Source organism: Esox lucius, chromosome 8 (genome assembly GCF_011004845.1).
Source record: "Esox lucius isolate fEsoLuc1 chromosome 8, fEsoLuc1.pri, whole genome shotgun sequence".
NCBI lineage: Eukaryota > Metazoa > Chordata > Actinopteri > Esociformes > Esocidae > Esox > Esox lucius.
The window spans coordinates 23,132,062-23,148,139 of NC_047576.1; the positions used below are offsets into that span (position 1 = coordinate 23,132,062).

The 16,078-nt window shown below is 39.8% G+C and overlaps 2 protein-coding genes across 7 annotated transcripts; both read right to left on the bottom strand.

Moving 5' to 3' along the window:
- Positions 1-3,661: 3,661 nt before the first annotated feature.
- On the bottom strand, positions 3,662-10,716 carry uchl5 (ubiquitin carboxyl-terminal hydrolase L5). Of its 2 annotated transcripts, XM_034293974.1 has the most exons (12): positions 10,698-10,716; positions 10,520-10,597; positions 9,896-9,959; positions 9,700-9,805; positions 9,110-9,235; positions 8,440-8,501; positions 6,490-6,620; positions 6,260-6,323; positions 6,015-6,117; positions 5,603-5,716; positions 4,135-4,233; positions 3,662-3,933 (listed from the first exon to the last, which is right to left on the bottom strand). In XM_034293974.1, exons 2-12 carry the CDS (start codon positions 10,593-10,595, stop codon positions 3,889-3,891), a joined length of 990 nt encoding a protein of 329 aa, XP_034149865.1. In that variant the 5' UTR covers positions 10,596-10,597; positions 10,698-10,716; the 3' UTR covers positions 3,662-3,888. The 2 variants fall into 2 exon arrangements, with proteins under 2 accessions (XP_034149865.1, XP_019904365.1); XM_020048806.1 differs by lacking the exons at positions 10,520-10,597; positions 10,698-10,716 and adding an exon at positions 10,326-10,365.
- A 579-nt stretch (positions 10,717-11,295) lies between these two features.
- glrx2 (glutaredoxin 2) lies at positions 11,296-14,777 on the bottom strand. Of its 5 annotated transcripts, none has more exons than XM_034293976.1 (5): positions 14,692-14,777; positions 13,403-13,625; positions 12,653-12,719; positions 12,401-12,538; positions 11,296-11,637 (listed from the first exon to the last, which is right to left on the bottom strand). In XM_034293976.1, the coding sequence occupies exons 3-5, from the start codon at positions 12,716-12,718 to the stop codon at positions 11,473-11,475; spliced, it is 369 nt and encodes a 122-aa protein (XP_034149867.1). In that variant the 5' UTR covers position 12,719; positions 13,403-13,625; positions 14,692-14,777; the 3' UTR covers positions 11,296-11,472. The 5 variants fall into 5 exon arrangements, with proteins under 5 accessions (XP_034149867.1, XP_010866923.1, XP_034149866.1 ...); XM_010868621.3 differs by having other exon boundaries at positions 12,401-12,577; XM_034293975.1 differs by lacking the exons at positions 13,403-13,625; positions 14,692-14,777 and adding an exon at positions 13,329-13,350 and having other exon boundaries at positions 12,401-12,577.
- Positions 14,778-16,078: the final 1,301 nt, after the last annotated feature.

Genomic DNA, 16,078 nt, shown 5'->3' on the forward strand with positions numbered 1-16,078 from the left:
TGTGAATTGTTCCCCCACTGCAGCTTATGGTTAAATAAAACTTTCTCTATTGCTTGTGATCAGCAGTTATTGAGGGGGTTGTTACCTTTCTCCTCAAGTAAGGGGTAGGACGTTACAGTCATAGTGTAGACGAGTAATAGCAGAGGAGAAACCACATAGCTAAGGTGCACTTGTCGGACATAGACTGTCCCCCCTTGACCAGCTGTGTCCTATTTCCCGGGAAATGCAGGATTCACAGCACCTGGCCTACATCGAATGACACTTGTCTATATCTGAGCCAAGCGCTGGTTCGTTTATACTGAGAAATCAACAAATATGATACAGGTATGGCATGTGGCTTTTTTAAGATACTGTTTAGTATTGTACATATGGCGACTTCAGACTTTTCAAAGTTTGTCTTACACATGAAAGGCAATGTCACCAGCCTACAGACAGATGGGTTGGGTGATTTGGTGATGGGAACTATAATAAAGGTTTCCATTGTCTTGGTACAGCACATGTTGCAATCTAAAGAGGAAACAGCATAAGACGTACCAGTTGATGGCTCTGCTCAGTGGATTATAACACAATCACATAGTGTGCCCCCCAGAATTATTGGACCTCTTGCCCAAGACAAAAATGGCAATACTGAAAATAAAATATTGTTCAAAAACATCACAAATACTGCCAAAAAAATACAAATCTTTGATATCCATCGATATAAAGAATTCATATGAGTAAATGGGAACTCTTCAGCAGTCATCCATGACTTCCTGTTTCATGGGGGCATTAACACAAAGCGACACAAAAAACTCCCTTAGTCATTAACCAGCATGGGAAGGTCAGAGAAAACCCACATTAAAAGACACAATATGTTGTTTAACTTAATAACTTAGGCAGCAAAGGCAATAGAAAAAAAGGATGAACCTGAAAATAATTGTATCAACTTAGAACGTAAGCAACACTCTCTCCATTGAGTCAATCAATCACATACTGTGATTTGCTCCATAACATTGCCTTGAAGACTTGTTTAAATAATACTCAAATATCCAGGAAGACATTTTGATCTTGGTAAGAATAGAGGCTTTTGGTTCCTGACTCAGTGTTTACTAAAGATCCCATTGTCCTTGTGTTAACTTTGGCATCCTGGCTAAATGTCATATTTACAGCTCCGGAAGAAATTAAGAAACCACTGCAAAATCTGGTTTTACTATTCATAGGTATGTATTTGAGAAAAATTAACTGTTTTGTTTTATTCTATAAACTACTGACATTACTCAAACATTTCAAATATAAATATTGTCATTTAGAGTATTAATTTTTTGAGAATAACAACTGGTCAAAATTGGTGGAGAGTTCTTGCCTCAATCTTGTTCACGAGTGAGGGAAGGATGGAACGGGAGATTAACAGACGGATCGGTGCAGCTTCTGCAGTAATGCGGTCGATGTATCTGTCTGTTGTGGTGAAGAAAGAGCTGAGCCGCAAGGCGAAGCTCTCGATTTACCGGTCAATCTATGTTCCTACTCTCACCTACGGTCATGAGCTTTGGGTCATGACCAATAGGACAAGATCCCGGATACAGGCGGCCGAAATGAGCTTTCTCCGCAGGGTGGCTGGGCGATCCCTTAGAGATAGGGTGAGAAGCTCGGTCACCCGGGAGGAGCTCAGAGTAGAGCCGCTTCTCCTCCACATCGAGAGGGGTCAGCTGAGGTGGCTTGGGCATCTGTTTCGGATGCCTCCTGAACGCCTTCCTGGAAAGGTGTTCCGGGCGCGTCCCACCGGGAGGAGACCCCAGGGAAGACCTAGGACACGCTGGAGGGACTATGTCTCCCGGCTGGCCTGGGAACGCCTCGGTGTCCCCCCGGAAGAGCTAGAGGAAGTGTCTGGGGAGAGGGAAGTCTGGGCATCTCTGCTTAGACTGCTGCCCCCGCGACCCGGCCCCGGATAAGCGGAAAGAGATGAATGAATGAATTGGTCAAAATAACCAAAGAAATATGCATTGTTTTCAGACCTCAAATAAAGCAAATACATATTCATTTTTCAACAAAAAAAAAAATAAATCTTTAAACTTAGGAATAGTTCAGAAATCAATGTTTGATGGAATAACCCAGACTTTTTTTTATCACAGCTTTAATGCGTCTTGGCATGCTCTCCACCAGTCTGTCACATTGCTGTTAGGTGACTTTATGCCACTCCTGGCACAAAAATTCAAGTAGCTCGGCTTTGTTTGATGGCTTGTGACCATCCATCTTTCTCTTGATCAAATTCCAGAGGTTTTCAATGGGTCTTTTGCAAATTTCCTTATGGTCTTGTGCAAATTTCAGCCTGGCTCTTCTTTGCTTCACATTGATGAAGGGCTTTTTTCTAGCTTTGCACGACTTCAGTCCTGCCCCTAGGAGCCTGTTTCGATCCGTCCTCTCTGTGCACTTCCCCACCAGCTGCTGTTTGTCATTCTTTTTTTAGGTTACTTGATGTCATCCTACAGTTGTTGAGTGACATTCGAATGAGTTGACGGTCATCTCGGTCAGTGGACAGTCATTTTCGCCCTCTGCCAGTCTGTAGCTTTGTTGTCCCCAATGTCTGTTGCTTGACCTTGTTCTCATGAACCGCCGTCTTTGAAATGCTCAGGATGGAAGCAACCTGACGCTCACTGTGTCCCTCAGCCGTTAAAGCCAGAATTGAAACCTACTTTTTCTCACTCTGTTCAACTCTTTTGTCAGGCTGAAGTTTTTTTTTTATTTTTTTATAATTCAAATTACCTTTGAGGTACTGTTTTTGCCATCCAGCTGGTCCTATTGCAAGAGGATAGTGATGACCACAGCACTGGTTTTAATACTTTTCGTTAAATTAGATTTGGTTCAGGTTATCACCTAAAGACTACCTCATTATGTAAAATGAGATGTGCCTGCTTTGGAATTTAACAGACACTGGAATGGAATGGCTGCCATATATGTAGAGACGCTGTGGTCTCTTAATTTTTCCTCATAACAGCCTAATATATTCCCCTCCAGTCCAATGTAATCCCTGGACCATTGTTGTAAATGACAATAATTACAAAACATATAAACAGATTAAAAAAAAAATCATTAAAAACAATGTATCAGGTAACTTGACAGTTAGCTAATGAATCTGCCCAATCTGGAGGATGCACACATTTCTATCTGGATTTATTCTTAAACCCCTTACTGTATACTTCAAATCCTGCAGGTTTGGGTTCCTCTACTATGTAATTGCTTTACCAATACAGGAAACCCAACTCTTTCCCTGTACAACAAGCGTACAGTACAGGCTACGGCAGATTTGTGCTGATACAATAGAATGCCTGTGTGGTCACATTTCAAAAAGGGAACATTGTGCCTGTGGACTCGCCCCTAACAGACAGTGCAGCGCAACGTTCCTGTTACGGTTGGTAATCTGGGTAAAAATAAAAGACTGGCTGTCTGCACGTCATGGACATACTCATGCATGGCTCATTCTACAGAAGGTGGAAGAGGAAACGGTGATGTTTGCTATGGCTCTAAAGACTGTGAGAGATCTGTGCCGTTCCAGCAACCTCATGTCACTGGGTCATAAGCAACCACAGAATCATCTATTCTACCTGACTGAATAATCCTATTACACCTCCTTGATCATAGCAGGTACACACCTGATGGAATGCAATCAACAGTAAAATGACAGCACTTTCGAACAGCTAAACATTTTATTATGAAAATAAGACAGGTTCATATCTTTCAGGGCATGCATTACAACTGAGGGGTAGATCTGGGTGGGACAGTCAACAAGGTTGTCTTTTTGTCCCACCACCTGTGCTTGTGTGTCCAAGATGGGGGTGGGGGTCACCAGACAATGGTAGGGAGCGAGATTTCCGCCCCTTCAAATGAATAAGACTGACAAGCACGTGTGTGTGGTCACTTTGCTTCTTGGACTTTTTTGGCACTCTGCTTCTCCTTTGCCTGTGGAGAAGGGCAAACATATAATTTCAGCGCCAGTGACCAGATTGTAGGTTAGTGTCACCCTCTAATGGACAACAGTTGCAAACAAAACAATACACTTCAACATTAAAAAAGTCACATTTAACACGTTGGTATTGGTTTGTAGAGTATGTTTAATGATTATACAATGAAACAATATTACACAGTTACGCAGTTACTTACCTTTTCCACCAATGGTATCAATTGCTGGTATTCTGCAAGCGTCTTCAGTAGTTCCATGATGAAGGGTAGGTAGTTATGCTTTCGTCTAATATTTTCGATCTATAAAAAAAAATTACAATGGGTTTCATGTCTCTCCATTGAACATTTGTATTGTGTCCAATTTACAGTTTGTTGTTGTATTTTGACATGTTAATGTGTTTTGGGTTATTGTCTTAATTACAACCATGTCTATGATTTTAAAAGGCAAAGAAAAAAACACAGTTGACTGTTGGCAGCATTGACGTGAATTGTTGCCCTATGAAGAAAGCTAGCATTTAGCCATTTCACCAATCGTTTAAAATCAATGGTCTAATCCTCTAGTTCTTCAGCCCTCTCCTCAAGGATCCCCAGACAATTCACAAAATTGTTGTAGCCCGGAACAGGTATATCTGATTCACTAATCAAGGGCTTGATGATTAGCTGACAAGTCGAAATCAGATGTGTTCGTACTGGAATAGATCAATTACAAGGAATGGCCGGGGGTCTTTGAGGAAAGGTTTGAATATATTTGGTAATCAAAAACTAACAAGTATGGTCTCCGGGGGTTTGCGAAACAGCAGATATCTTGAAGTTCTTTGGCCACGTGTACCAGTATTGTCAAAAATGAGAATGCATGAGCAGAAAAGAACCCCATTCCTAATGTGTCTATTTTGATTACAATTTTAAAGTGCGGATGGGTTAATCCGACAACTCGTGTGTGTACACAAAATGTAATATAGGTCCTCATGACGATGACAGAAAAAGTCTATCATGGAGTCCAAAGAGAGCACAATATTGTAGTAGTTTGGAACAATAAATAGATTATTAATAATGTTTTTAATATAGAGAGCACTTTTATTGCAATACTAATGATATTGTTAAGCCAATAATTTAAATGGTATTAGCTTACGGTTTGTCCCAACTGCAATGGTAGGCCTATTGCATAGCCAATATAAGAATGGGGTTATATTCAAATCATAAGATGCTTTTAATGACAACATATTCTATTTGTAGTTGTTACCCCATGGGAGCAAAAAGATCCTGGCAGCAGATACAAACTAAATATAAGAACATCATATAAAAAAAGTAAATTATTAGTGGGAAAATCACAAAACAAAAAGACAGTCAGTAAAATAGACAAAGCCAAACCACATAGGGTTACATTTCATTGATTAAGTTGGCCAGATAAATGATTAACTGGTTCCCTTTGTAATGCATGGCACACAATGCAGGCTCCCATGTCAATTGGATTGTGACAGAATAGAATCAGACTGATGGATAAGCTGTGTTTTATTCATTTGAACAAACATGTTTGAGTTTGTTCAAGAACTGGTTTGACATGTCTTGCCAATTTAAACTCCAACTTTCTGTAATACCCATCTGGTGGGCTAAAGGAGGTGTTCCAAGTACCCATAATATGTGATCTCACAACAAGGGTTAGCAAACACACCTTGTATCGTTTAAGTTTCTGATTCTCCTCGTCGATCAGCAGCTGATACTTGGCAATTTCTGATTGGATGGAGCTTAGAAGGGTGCTGTTCTGGTCGGTATCCATTGGCTCTTCCTAAAAAAAAAAGGAGGGCGAGACAGCATCCCATTCGGATTAGAATTTGCTGGTTAAATACTTCCTGTATCAAACAGAATATGAATAAGCAATTACCAGCTAACAGAAATGCTGTGATGGAACTAACATTACTCACTGCATGTTGATTAGGGATATATTTGATATCTTCATAAGAAGACTTGATCAATGACAGTTCCCTAGCTGGAAGTCTGAACACGGCCCTGGAGGGCTGAATATTATACAGTCCTGTCCTTAAGGCTGCAACAAGAGCATCATGGGTAACAGCAACATCACTTACCTCTGCTAACTGGACCTGTAGCTCAGCTATCTTCCTCTCATATATCATCTTCCTGTCCGAGACAATGGCCATTAGGTTGAAGCGGATCTCTCCTTCACTGTACCTGGTAAGAGGAATGGAAGAATTAGATGGGTGTGCTCTTATTCTTCCTCTTCCCAGATTCAGGCAGAGGTTATGGAGCACAGTGAACAAGTATAAACAGACAGCAACCATAGTACATTTTTTAATGAAAACCAAATTATTACTTCTGTATTCTTTTCTCAATCACCGGTCGAACTGCATTGATCCAATCATCCTGGTTGCAAACTCCTGAAACCAAAGAAGAGGGGATAAAATAGCACCATATTTCAACTTCACAAGGCAAACTGCTCCTGTAAAACAGTATGCCACACACATTTAAATGATGGGAAAATTACATTTACGACACAACCTTTCAGAATATACAAATGAATAAATATGATCAGTAGCTGCATACCGAGATCAATGGGTCCTTCACGTAGACCATCCAGCTCATAAAGCCTCCCATTGACAGGGACATAGCTTACAAAATGGAATGCATCCTCATCCTTTGCTGAAGACTTGGCGTCAAACTCAAACATCTGCTGTCTGAGAAAAAAACAATTAGCAAAGCAACTAAAGCTAAAACCAAAGCATGTTCAATGCTCCTTATTTTCAAGCTGTTATGAAAAACGGCAGTTGGATGAATCCTTTTAAATACAATCATGTTTTGATGGCACCCCTTCTCATCTAAACAAAACCTTCCTTTGTAGAAGTGTTCAGAAAGGGACATTTTGGACCTGAATGCCAAAACAAATATTTTTGCACCAGTTATCTAAAAAAACTGTGCATACAAAAAAGGGGTTGTTCCTATATGCATCTTCTATAGATTAGACTATTTTATATCATCTAAGACTTGTGTTGTGCCAAAAGACACAGAGTGCTTGGGAATACAAGGTAGGTGTAATTTTTTGGCTAATAATTTTAATTTAAATAATATTGAAACTTTCAAATGCTCCCACAAAAAGAAATTTGAATTCCATACACACACCAGCCCATAATTGTAATGGTAGGTTTATTTGAACAGTGAGAGAGAATAACAAAAAAAAAATCCAGAAAAACTCATCAACATGTCAAATATCTTAGAAATTGATATGCATTTTAATGAGTGAAATAAGTACTTGATACCCACTCAATCAGAAAGATTTCTGGCTCCCAGGTGTCTTTTATGTGGTCAGATGAGACCAGAATCAAGCTCTTTGGCATCAACTCAACTCGCCGTGTTTGGAGGAGGAGGAATGCTGCTTATGACCCCCAGAACACCATCCCCAATGTCAAACATGGAGATGGAAACATTATGCTTTGGGGGTGTTTTTCTGCAAATGGGACAGGACAACTTCACCGCATCACAGGGACGATGGACGGGGCCATGTATCGTCAAATGTTGGACGAGAACCTCCTTCCCTTAACCAGGGCATTGAAAATGGGTCTTGGATGGGTATTCCAGCATGACAATGACGCAAAACACACAGCCAATGCAACAAAGGAGTGGCTCAAGAAGAAGCACATTAAGGTCCTGGAGTGGCCTAGCCAGTCTCCAGACCTTAATCCCATAGAAAATCTGTGGAGAGACATGAAGGTTCGAGTTGCCAAACGTCAGCCTCGAAACCTTAATAACTTGGAGAAGATCTGCAACGAGGAGTGGGAGAAAATCCTTCCTGAGATGTGTGCAAACCTGGTGGCCAACTACAAGAAACGTCTGACCTCTGTGAATGCCAACAAGGGTTTTGCCACCAAGTACTAAGTCATGTTTTGCAGAGGGGTTGAATACTTATTTCACTCATTAAAATGCAAATCAATTTATAACATTTTTGACGTGTTGATGTGTTTTTCTGGATTTTTTTGTTGTTATTCTGTCTCTCACTGTTCAAATAAACCTACCATTAAAATTATGGACTGATCATTTCTTTGTCAGTGGGCAAACGTACAAAAGCAGGGGATCAAATATGTTTTCCCTCACTGTAAATACATTTTCATTTTATTTAATGTTCTCTACAAGCAATAAGTATTTTGATATCAAAATGACAAAGTCATCACTTGTACAGATCAAGTGGAATATGCAAAACTGGTTAATGGTGAGCACCTTAATGCTCCTTAATGCTTTGGTGTTACTTGCGGAGTACTTCAACGATGGGTAAACATGAAGGGAACGTTACGTTTCAATTACAATGTTGAGGTCTAGTGTGGTCAATTGGCCTAACCTGAGACATAATCAACCTTAAATAATAATAAAATGTATTAATTTATCTTATCAAAAAAAGTGATACAATTCTGATAAATCAAGCAAGTCAGCCTGCTTACAGCAAACCCCTTCAATTCATCCACCGATCTTAACAGTGATAGAGAACTTTTAACAATGTCAACTCACCTTGCAAAACTGTTGTGAACTTGCCTAATGACTTCAGAGTTGCTGAGAGCCAGACCCTTCATCTATGGACGAGAAGAATGAATGTCAACATCTCTGTCAACCATAATCTCCCTGATTCAAAATGTCTGAAGGCCAACAAACCAACTAACTGGTTAGATGTATTGACTAGCTGTTTACAAGCAGAACAATTTGCTTGTTTACAAAAAGCCTAAATAAAAACAAACTGAAATATAACATTTCAAATTAAGCCAATAATTATTTCATAGTTATTAAACCAACACATAGTAAAAATAAAACATCCTTTAGCAAGACAACAAATGCTAGCCAACACGCTGTGCTGTCCCTATATAAGCTGAATTGATCCATGTACTGGCATCACTCTGGGATAACGTTATATATGGTGTACTACAAAGCGTACTACAAAGGTTATACCGGTAATAAGACATCACAATCATGCCCAGAACAGAGGTACAGAACATCAACTGTCATAAAACTGAGACAGACATAAGTCTACCTATACAGCACAGGGATGATAATCCATCATTACAAGAGCATATTCATTTCTTAGGCATATCATGTAAAAGTAACTTTAATTGATATAGGCCCAATATAGGTAGTACATCAACAAAATAGAAAAGGACCTCAGCAACCAGATTTAAGCACAACTTACAGCAGCATCAAAACTGAGTGAGAATTCTCTGAACTCTGTGAGTGTCTCTCCCAGTTCTACATCAGAGTGGGTGCAGTTCAGCAGCACGCTTACAATGGCCTGAGTAGCACAGGCGTTGTTTATCACCTGAAAAACACCCACACACACATTAGACATCATGGGATAAATCATCTATCATTTTAATTTTAGGCATTTACTGTGGAATACTCTCCCAGAGTTAAACCTGGGCCAACCAGTAACTGAAAGGTTGATGGATCGAATCCCTGAGCCTCTGAGGTGAGATATCTGTAATTCTGTCCTACATTATAGAAAATATATATATATATTCACTGAAAGTATGTGGTGTTACCACTGAAATATATTTAAGAGCCCAGTGCTCACATTTCTGTTGCAGAAGTACAAGACTGAGCCATCAGCACTTGGTTTTATTCAGTTATTGAAATAAGAGCTGAAAACAAATTCTCTACAAGGCAACTAGCAACCAGTGCCACTTTGCTACGGGCTAAAGAAAAACCCTGCGCTGAACTACCAGTAAAGTATGCACAAATATATTAATTTAACTCAACATAACACACACACAAAGCATGCACCTGCTTGGCAAAGAAGATGTTGTCAAGCCTTGAATCTTGAACAATAGATCCTGCTGGTTCCTCTCCAGGCTGCCACTTGAACAGGAAGATCAACCCATGAACTGGTCTTGAAGAAAGAAAAATAAACTATTACCAGCGCAATGTTATGAACTTGAAGTCAAGTGTTGAATAATGAAGATATTAAGGTATGTCTTACTTAAGGTTTTCAAAGTTCTCTGGTTCCATACTCCATATTTCTTCCACCTGAGATCCTTTACAACCTGTTAGTAGAAAAGAGAATTCTGATCTATAAATTATGTAATCGGTAGGATATAAAGCATTAGTTTGTGGTCACTGTCCAGGAATATCCTTCCACAGCACAAATCTACATATACCATTTGAATTAGCAGATCAATACACCACATCTTTAGTTAACTAGCAAGCTAGGCCTTGGCTCTTCTACAATAATGAATCAGATAGGTACACAGTACAACGTATTATCTTCTGAAATGTAACAATGTCCGGGAGTTAAGCTATCCAACCTAGATACGCTTTGCTTTCTAGTAAGGGTGGTAACATGCTAATTAACTCATCATGCTAAGCTAGTTATTTTACTACCACGCAGTGGAATCAATGACGCCACCTACCGTAAGCTAGCAACCAGGGAGACATCTAGCCTGGCTAGCACGTTCACTGTAGCAGATCTGGTTTTTAAATAGAATCACGAAATGTGCTCCAATGAATAATCGCACTAACGCCACAAATGCTATGCATAACCCAAACAACTTAACACATCCACTAAGCTGTTTGCTAACAAGTTAGCATTATAGAACACACTCACCAAAGCCTTTGATTAATTCTGTGAAAACGCCAGGATCACTTTCCATGAGACACCATTCTCCTGCGCTTCCAGACATTTCTGTTATTATTACACACAAAAAAGACTATAGGGCATGTGATTTTGGTATTTTTTCAAAAAATTGTTTTTTTTTTTTTTGTTTTTTTTTGCAATAGCCTACCTAAGACTCTTGTTGGCAAGCTAGCTACTTAGTCTACAAAACGATGAACGCTGTGTTCAAGTACAATCTCCCAGCAGGTCTTGCAACAGGAAGTGCTTACACGTCACGATAGAACGAGGGGGGACAAAACGCAATACTGTCACGCTTACTTTACCGAATATTGTCAACAAAACTACGAATGTAACATTGAACAATTTCAAAGGATCAACTGAGAGTTCATATAAAGACATTAATACAATTCACAACGCCCATCTATGAAATTCACATGATCGTGAATACAGACAGAACTGTTAATAACGGTCACGTTCTCAGGAATTATTTCGGGGATTTTTTTTTTTAAACAATTGTGTTCAGAAAATGTCTGGGAAGCTTTATTTCAGCTCATTGTGTCCTCACTTCAAACTTTGTTTTTATAATTTTATTTTCTGTATTTACTAGGATGCCATTCGTTATTTAATTCTATCAGGCATTTCCAATACTGACATACAGCATAATTTCATGGTTAAAATGTAACAAATACCTTTTCAATCAGTGTTACAATGTTAAGTTAATGCATTTATCATTTTGCAGGCATGCAAATAATTAGGCACAGACTTGGTTGAAAAGATTGGAGTTTAATGATTTAAAATACTGTACATTCCCTGAAAGGAGCGGTAATGGGATAAGTACACATCTTGGTAAATAAACAACACAGAATACATGTAAGGTATCGCACAAAGTCGAGCAAAAATTCTATAAATATGGGATGAACAACAGTGAGAATTAGTACAGTTAGTCATTTGGTGGACTCAAACTGTCCACTGCCAGAGCCTTCAGGGTTAGTCTCTGTGCAGCACGGGGCACATTTTTCTATTAAGGGTAGCAGCTTTCCTTGCTGGTGTAGCTCCTTTGTGTCCGAGCCTCCTCCAATGCAATTTCCATTGATGAAAACCCTTGGCACCTGAAACAGGTATAAAAGACTGAGTAATGCCATTGAAATAACTGAAACTGGTGTGTGGGTTAAGGTTAGACACACACACTTAAAAAAGGGAAGATGTCTTGAATTGTTTCCATAAAAGTAATTTTAATTGGGAATACAGATAAAGTTCTTATATCAAGGCATTCAATTTGATGTGTATAAACATTGAATCCTACTACTCCACTAGCTAATACTATCACTACTTTGCTCCACTGTCTTTGAACAAAGAACATGCCTCATGCTCGGGATTCAGCCAGGTTCTAAAAGGAATGCAGTAAACTGCATTTGGGCCAGATACTATAATCCTTGACTCCTCCTATTCTCCAGTGCGGTCCATATCTGAGTCTTTCAAATGGCAGGTCTATGGAAGCTGCGGTATATTTTAATCTGTGTGTGAGAACAACAAGTTTGGGCATTTGGGAGACATCCCCACACCTCACCTCTCTCTTTATCACCTCCCTTACTCTTTTGTTTTTGGCCTCCTTGTGTTGACAGTACAACTCTTTCTCACTCCTGTATGTTAGCATGTCAAGACACTGTAGTTCAGTGCTTGTTTGGGAACCATCCCAATACTCACGTCCTTATCAGGTCTCTTCACTGGGCAGGCCGCTGTTTCAACCCAACACTAACACCCCTGATTCTCATGATTCTAATTAAGATTTTATAAGCTTCATAAGGTTCATTATAACTGCAGAATGCAATTTGATCATCAAACAAAAGAGGTAAACATTAGGTTGTTACTTACTGTTCTGGCACCGGTCATCTGAGCCAAGGCCTCTTGTAGTCTTCTGCCATCATTGTGTTCATCCAGCTCTATCACCTTGTATGTGGCACCAATTTCATTGAATACATTCTTGGCCATTTTGCAGTATGGACAAGTGGTCTTGGAGAATATGACAATGCAGTTATGAGACACCACCTCCTGAAAACACATGCAATCAGTGCGAGACCAACACACACACAGGAAAATTATGAGGGTGGGGTGTGTAAGACTTACCTGAAGAAACTGGCCACACGCTGCTGTGCTTGACAGACCACTGGATCTAGATGTAAAGTTACCCATCCTGAAAGGACACACACACACACACACACACACACACACACACACACACACAAATTAGCTATTTTTTTATGACGCGAGGCAAAAGCTAGCTAAAGCACTGAGAATAAATTTATCAAATGTATCAATACAAATATTGTAGCAATATAACCTTAACAACTTCAAAGCGTGTGCTGAAGTCATTATCCCTATTATCAGTAAAAATAGTAAAATCAAACAGGTGAGACTCAGTTTGTATTTCGTTTCCATTCTGATGTTGTCAGTCTGAGTAACTTTACAGTACAGCTAGCTATCTTAATCTGTACAGCTCGGTAGTAAACTGTCGAAGATTCAGAAGACACTGGTCGGGTACTAATCTTAAGGATTTTTTACTAAGGGATAAGGATTACCCGAACCAATTAGCTAGCTTTCACAAATGGCATACTAAAGACAGACCTTATTCTAACTACAAAATATATTGCCATTAATGCTCGCTAGAAGGGAAAGTGACCTTCTGCAACCGTTCCACGCGAATCTGGACAGGCATCCTCCTCGCGTTAACATGACTAGCAAAGAGCAAGCAAATAAAATATAATCCGTTTTTTGGCCAAGGGGGAACATGCGCTCAACCTACACTGTGTAGTAAAATTAACGTTTCTCGGTGACCACTACCTGTTTGGTCTGTTTACAAAATGTAGACACGCTTACCTCAAAGACGATGGATAAATAAGACGGTTTACTCAGATGGTTTCCCATTGGAGAAAAACGATTAACGTCTGTGTAAGTGGGCGTTGCCTCTCGCGTGTGAGGGATCACGGTTCCTGTGAGAACTGACCAATTACAGTGCTCTACAGACTGACCAATGGCAGACATTAGGGGGCGTTTCCTGATCAAGGACCGCGGACATCAAAGAAAGGCCATTAATAGATTTCTGCAAATATAAGCGAAAAAGGGAGCAGTTTACACATTCCGGGTCGTTATATATATAACATAAATATGTTATGTAGAACAAGCAGGCATATCTGATGTGACGGATTTCTGATCATGTGTTACTCATGGAATTGATCATTCCTACCTAAGAAACAAACGCTTTGTAAATGAAGGTGGCAACATCCCGCCCGAATCAGGAAAAAAAGATCAATATACAGCGCTATCTAACGTAAGAAAGGAAATGTTCTTATTCATGTAGTTTAAAGTGTGGGATGTCTCGCTTTCGCTACGGTCTCTGATCCTAATAAAAAAAAAAAAACAGCCAACTGTCGCCATCTGCTGGGGTGGATAATCCCTAACACATACCTGACCACTTTGGGCGCGTTCGTGTTTGAATTGATAATTTTTGTCAAGACGGTGTGTGGGCTTTTGGTCACCACCTTTCAAAGTGTATTGCTCTATGGGGATACACATTGTTTGATTTGCTTTCATATGTCGACTGGATCAACTTTACATACACCGTTAGATCAAAAGTTATAACTTCCATCGACTACACGTGGCTGCAACGGCAGGCATTATTTCAAATATGAACTTGTTTTTTGTTGAGTCACGCGAACGTGACCAAAAAACACGTTTTCTGTTTTTCACCATTGGTCTGCCTAAAACGCGGCCTTTCTTCCGAGGGCGGAGACTTGTGTCCTACGTCACACCGACAGCAGTGTACATATGATCTATGTTCCATGATCTATGTTCCATTTTCTATAATTTAGAAATTGTAGACAATTATTTTAAATTCATAGACTAATTTAATGAGTGACAGACCAAACACGTGATTCTGATATAATTATTGAGTCCTGTGCTGGCCAGTGTTATATTAAGTCCTATAGCTGAACATAACTCTTTGTGACTTGAGACTTGACTTGGAAAAGAGAAAACACTTGTAACTTCACTTCGACTTCATGCCTATGACTTGTGACTTAACATGGACTTAAGCTGTATGACTCGAGGGACTTGTTTAGATTATTCCAGCCCCTTCGTCTCATCTCTGTCTATTCATGCTGCCTTACCTCAAATCCCTTGTGTTCATTGTTCTCAACACACATCCATTAAAATAAAACATTATTAGAAAAAAATAATAAAAATAATTTTGTTACGTCCTGTTATGTCCTGCTTTCTTTTGCTCTGTGTTTGTGATCCTTGGTGTTCTATGTGGTGGTTGCAGGCTAATCGGCTTCCTGATCGCCGGTTGCAGCTGATTGGTCGGTTTTGGGCTGATTGGAGAGCCCCTACGCCAGCTCGTCAGTGGTTGCAGCTGGTTTTGCCTGCATATAAGCCACAGTTCTGGTATCTAACAGGAGAGTCACACATGCTGTTGCTTTCAGTCTGTCGTGCTGTATATGAGGTAGAAGGAATGATTTGTGATTTGTGATTTGTGATTTGTGATTTGTGATTTGTGATTTGTGATTTGTGATTTGTGATTTGTGATTTGTGATTTGTGATTTGTGATTTGTGATTTGTGATTTGTGATTTGTGATTAAGTGTGTTGTGGCAATTGTCTGTGTTCAACTTTAAGTGCATTGTGGCAATTGTTTGTGTTTTTCATTTGTTTCCAGGGGGAAGGGCAAGAGGCCCTAGGGCATACACCTCCCATAGCTTTACTCTGTCTAAAACCACTAGGTAAGACCTGGGCGGACCACCCCCTGTAGTTTGGTTAGAGCACCAGCGCAAGAGGGGCTAGTTAGGTAAGATCTCGGTTTGACAGGTAAGGTAGGATTAGAGGGTTTGGGTTTACTTTTATGTTCTTTGCTTTGGTTCCGTCCAGCCCCTTTTCCCTGAATTACCATTACGTTAATTAAATAGTCCTGTGAACGGTAGTCCTGTGAACGGTAGTCCTGCCTCTGTCGCCCATACTCGCACCCACGGCCCCATACCCATTCTGTCAAGTCCTAGGATGCTTTACGTGTAGCGGGGTGTTGCACTCCCTCCTCCGGGAGGCGTGCGTAACAATGTGCTCTCAAAATTGTTAACCAATTGTCAAAAGGATTACATTTCAAAATGGTTTGATGAGACTGGAGGTGTGGCCTCGCGAGACTTCTAGAGTCTAAACCAGATATGCAGCTTGCTAACTGGTAGGTTACACATCAAATAAATATTAAAACAGACCCGGTCACAATGTGAATTTATCTCCCTTAAAAAAACTAATTCTTGTCAGCTGTGGAATAAATATTAAGGATTTGGTAACCTACCTAGGATTTAAAATTAGTCTTAACCACAAGTTGATGACAGAATTGAATGTCACTTTGCTGTGTGAATCTATTAAGAAAATATGATTTTAGGCTTGCATGAGATCTTTCTATTTATGGCAGAGTTCTCCTTTGTAAAGCTGAAGGCCTCTCATGGGCATCATATTTATTTACGTCAATAGAAATCCCTAAATTAACTTGTTTGAATCTA

What these genes read in the sequence shown, in the direction of transcription:
- uchl5 (XM_034293974.1), bottom strand. Translation starts at nt 10,595, where the DNA reads ATGTCTGGAAGCGCAGGAGAATGGTGTCTCATGGAAAGTGATCCTGGC. An exon ending in TGAAGGACCCATTGATCTCG is followed by an intron (nt 6,324 to 6,489) that starts GTATGCAGCTAC and finishes CTTTGGTTTCAG; the next exon opens with GAGTTTGCAACCAGGATGAT. An exon ending in ATTGAGAAAAGAATACAGAA is followed by an intron (nt 6,118 to 6,259) that starts GTAATAATTTGG and finishes TCCTCTTACCAG; the next exon opens with GTACAGTGAAGGAGAGATCC.
- glrx2 (XM_010868617.2), bottom strand. Translation starts at nt 13,315, where the DNA reads ATGTTCCCCCTTGGCCAAAAAACGGATTATATTTTATTTGCTTGCTCT. An exon ending in CGTGTGGCCAGTTTCTTCAG is followed by an intron (nt 12,578 to 12,652) that starts GTAAGTCTTACA and finishes ATGTGTTTTCAG; the next exon opens with GAGGTGGTGTCTCATAACTG. An exon ending in AGATGACCGGTGCCAGAACA is followed by an intron (nt 11,638 to 12,400) that starts GTAAGTAACAAC and finishes TACCTGTTTCAG; the next exon opens with GTGCCAAGGGTTTTCATCAA.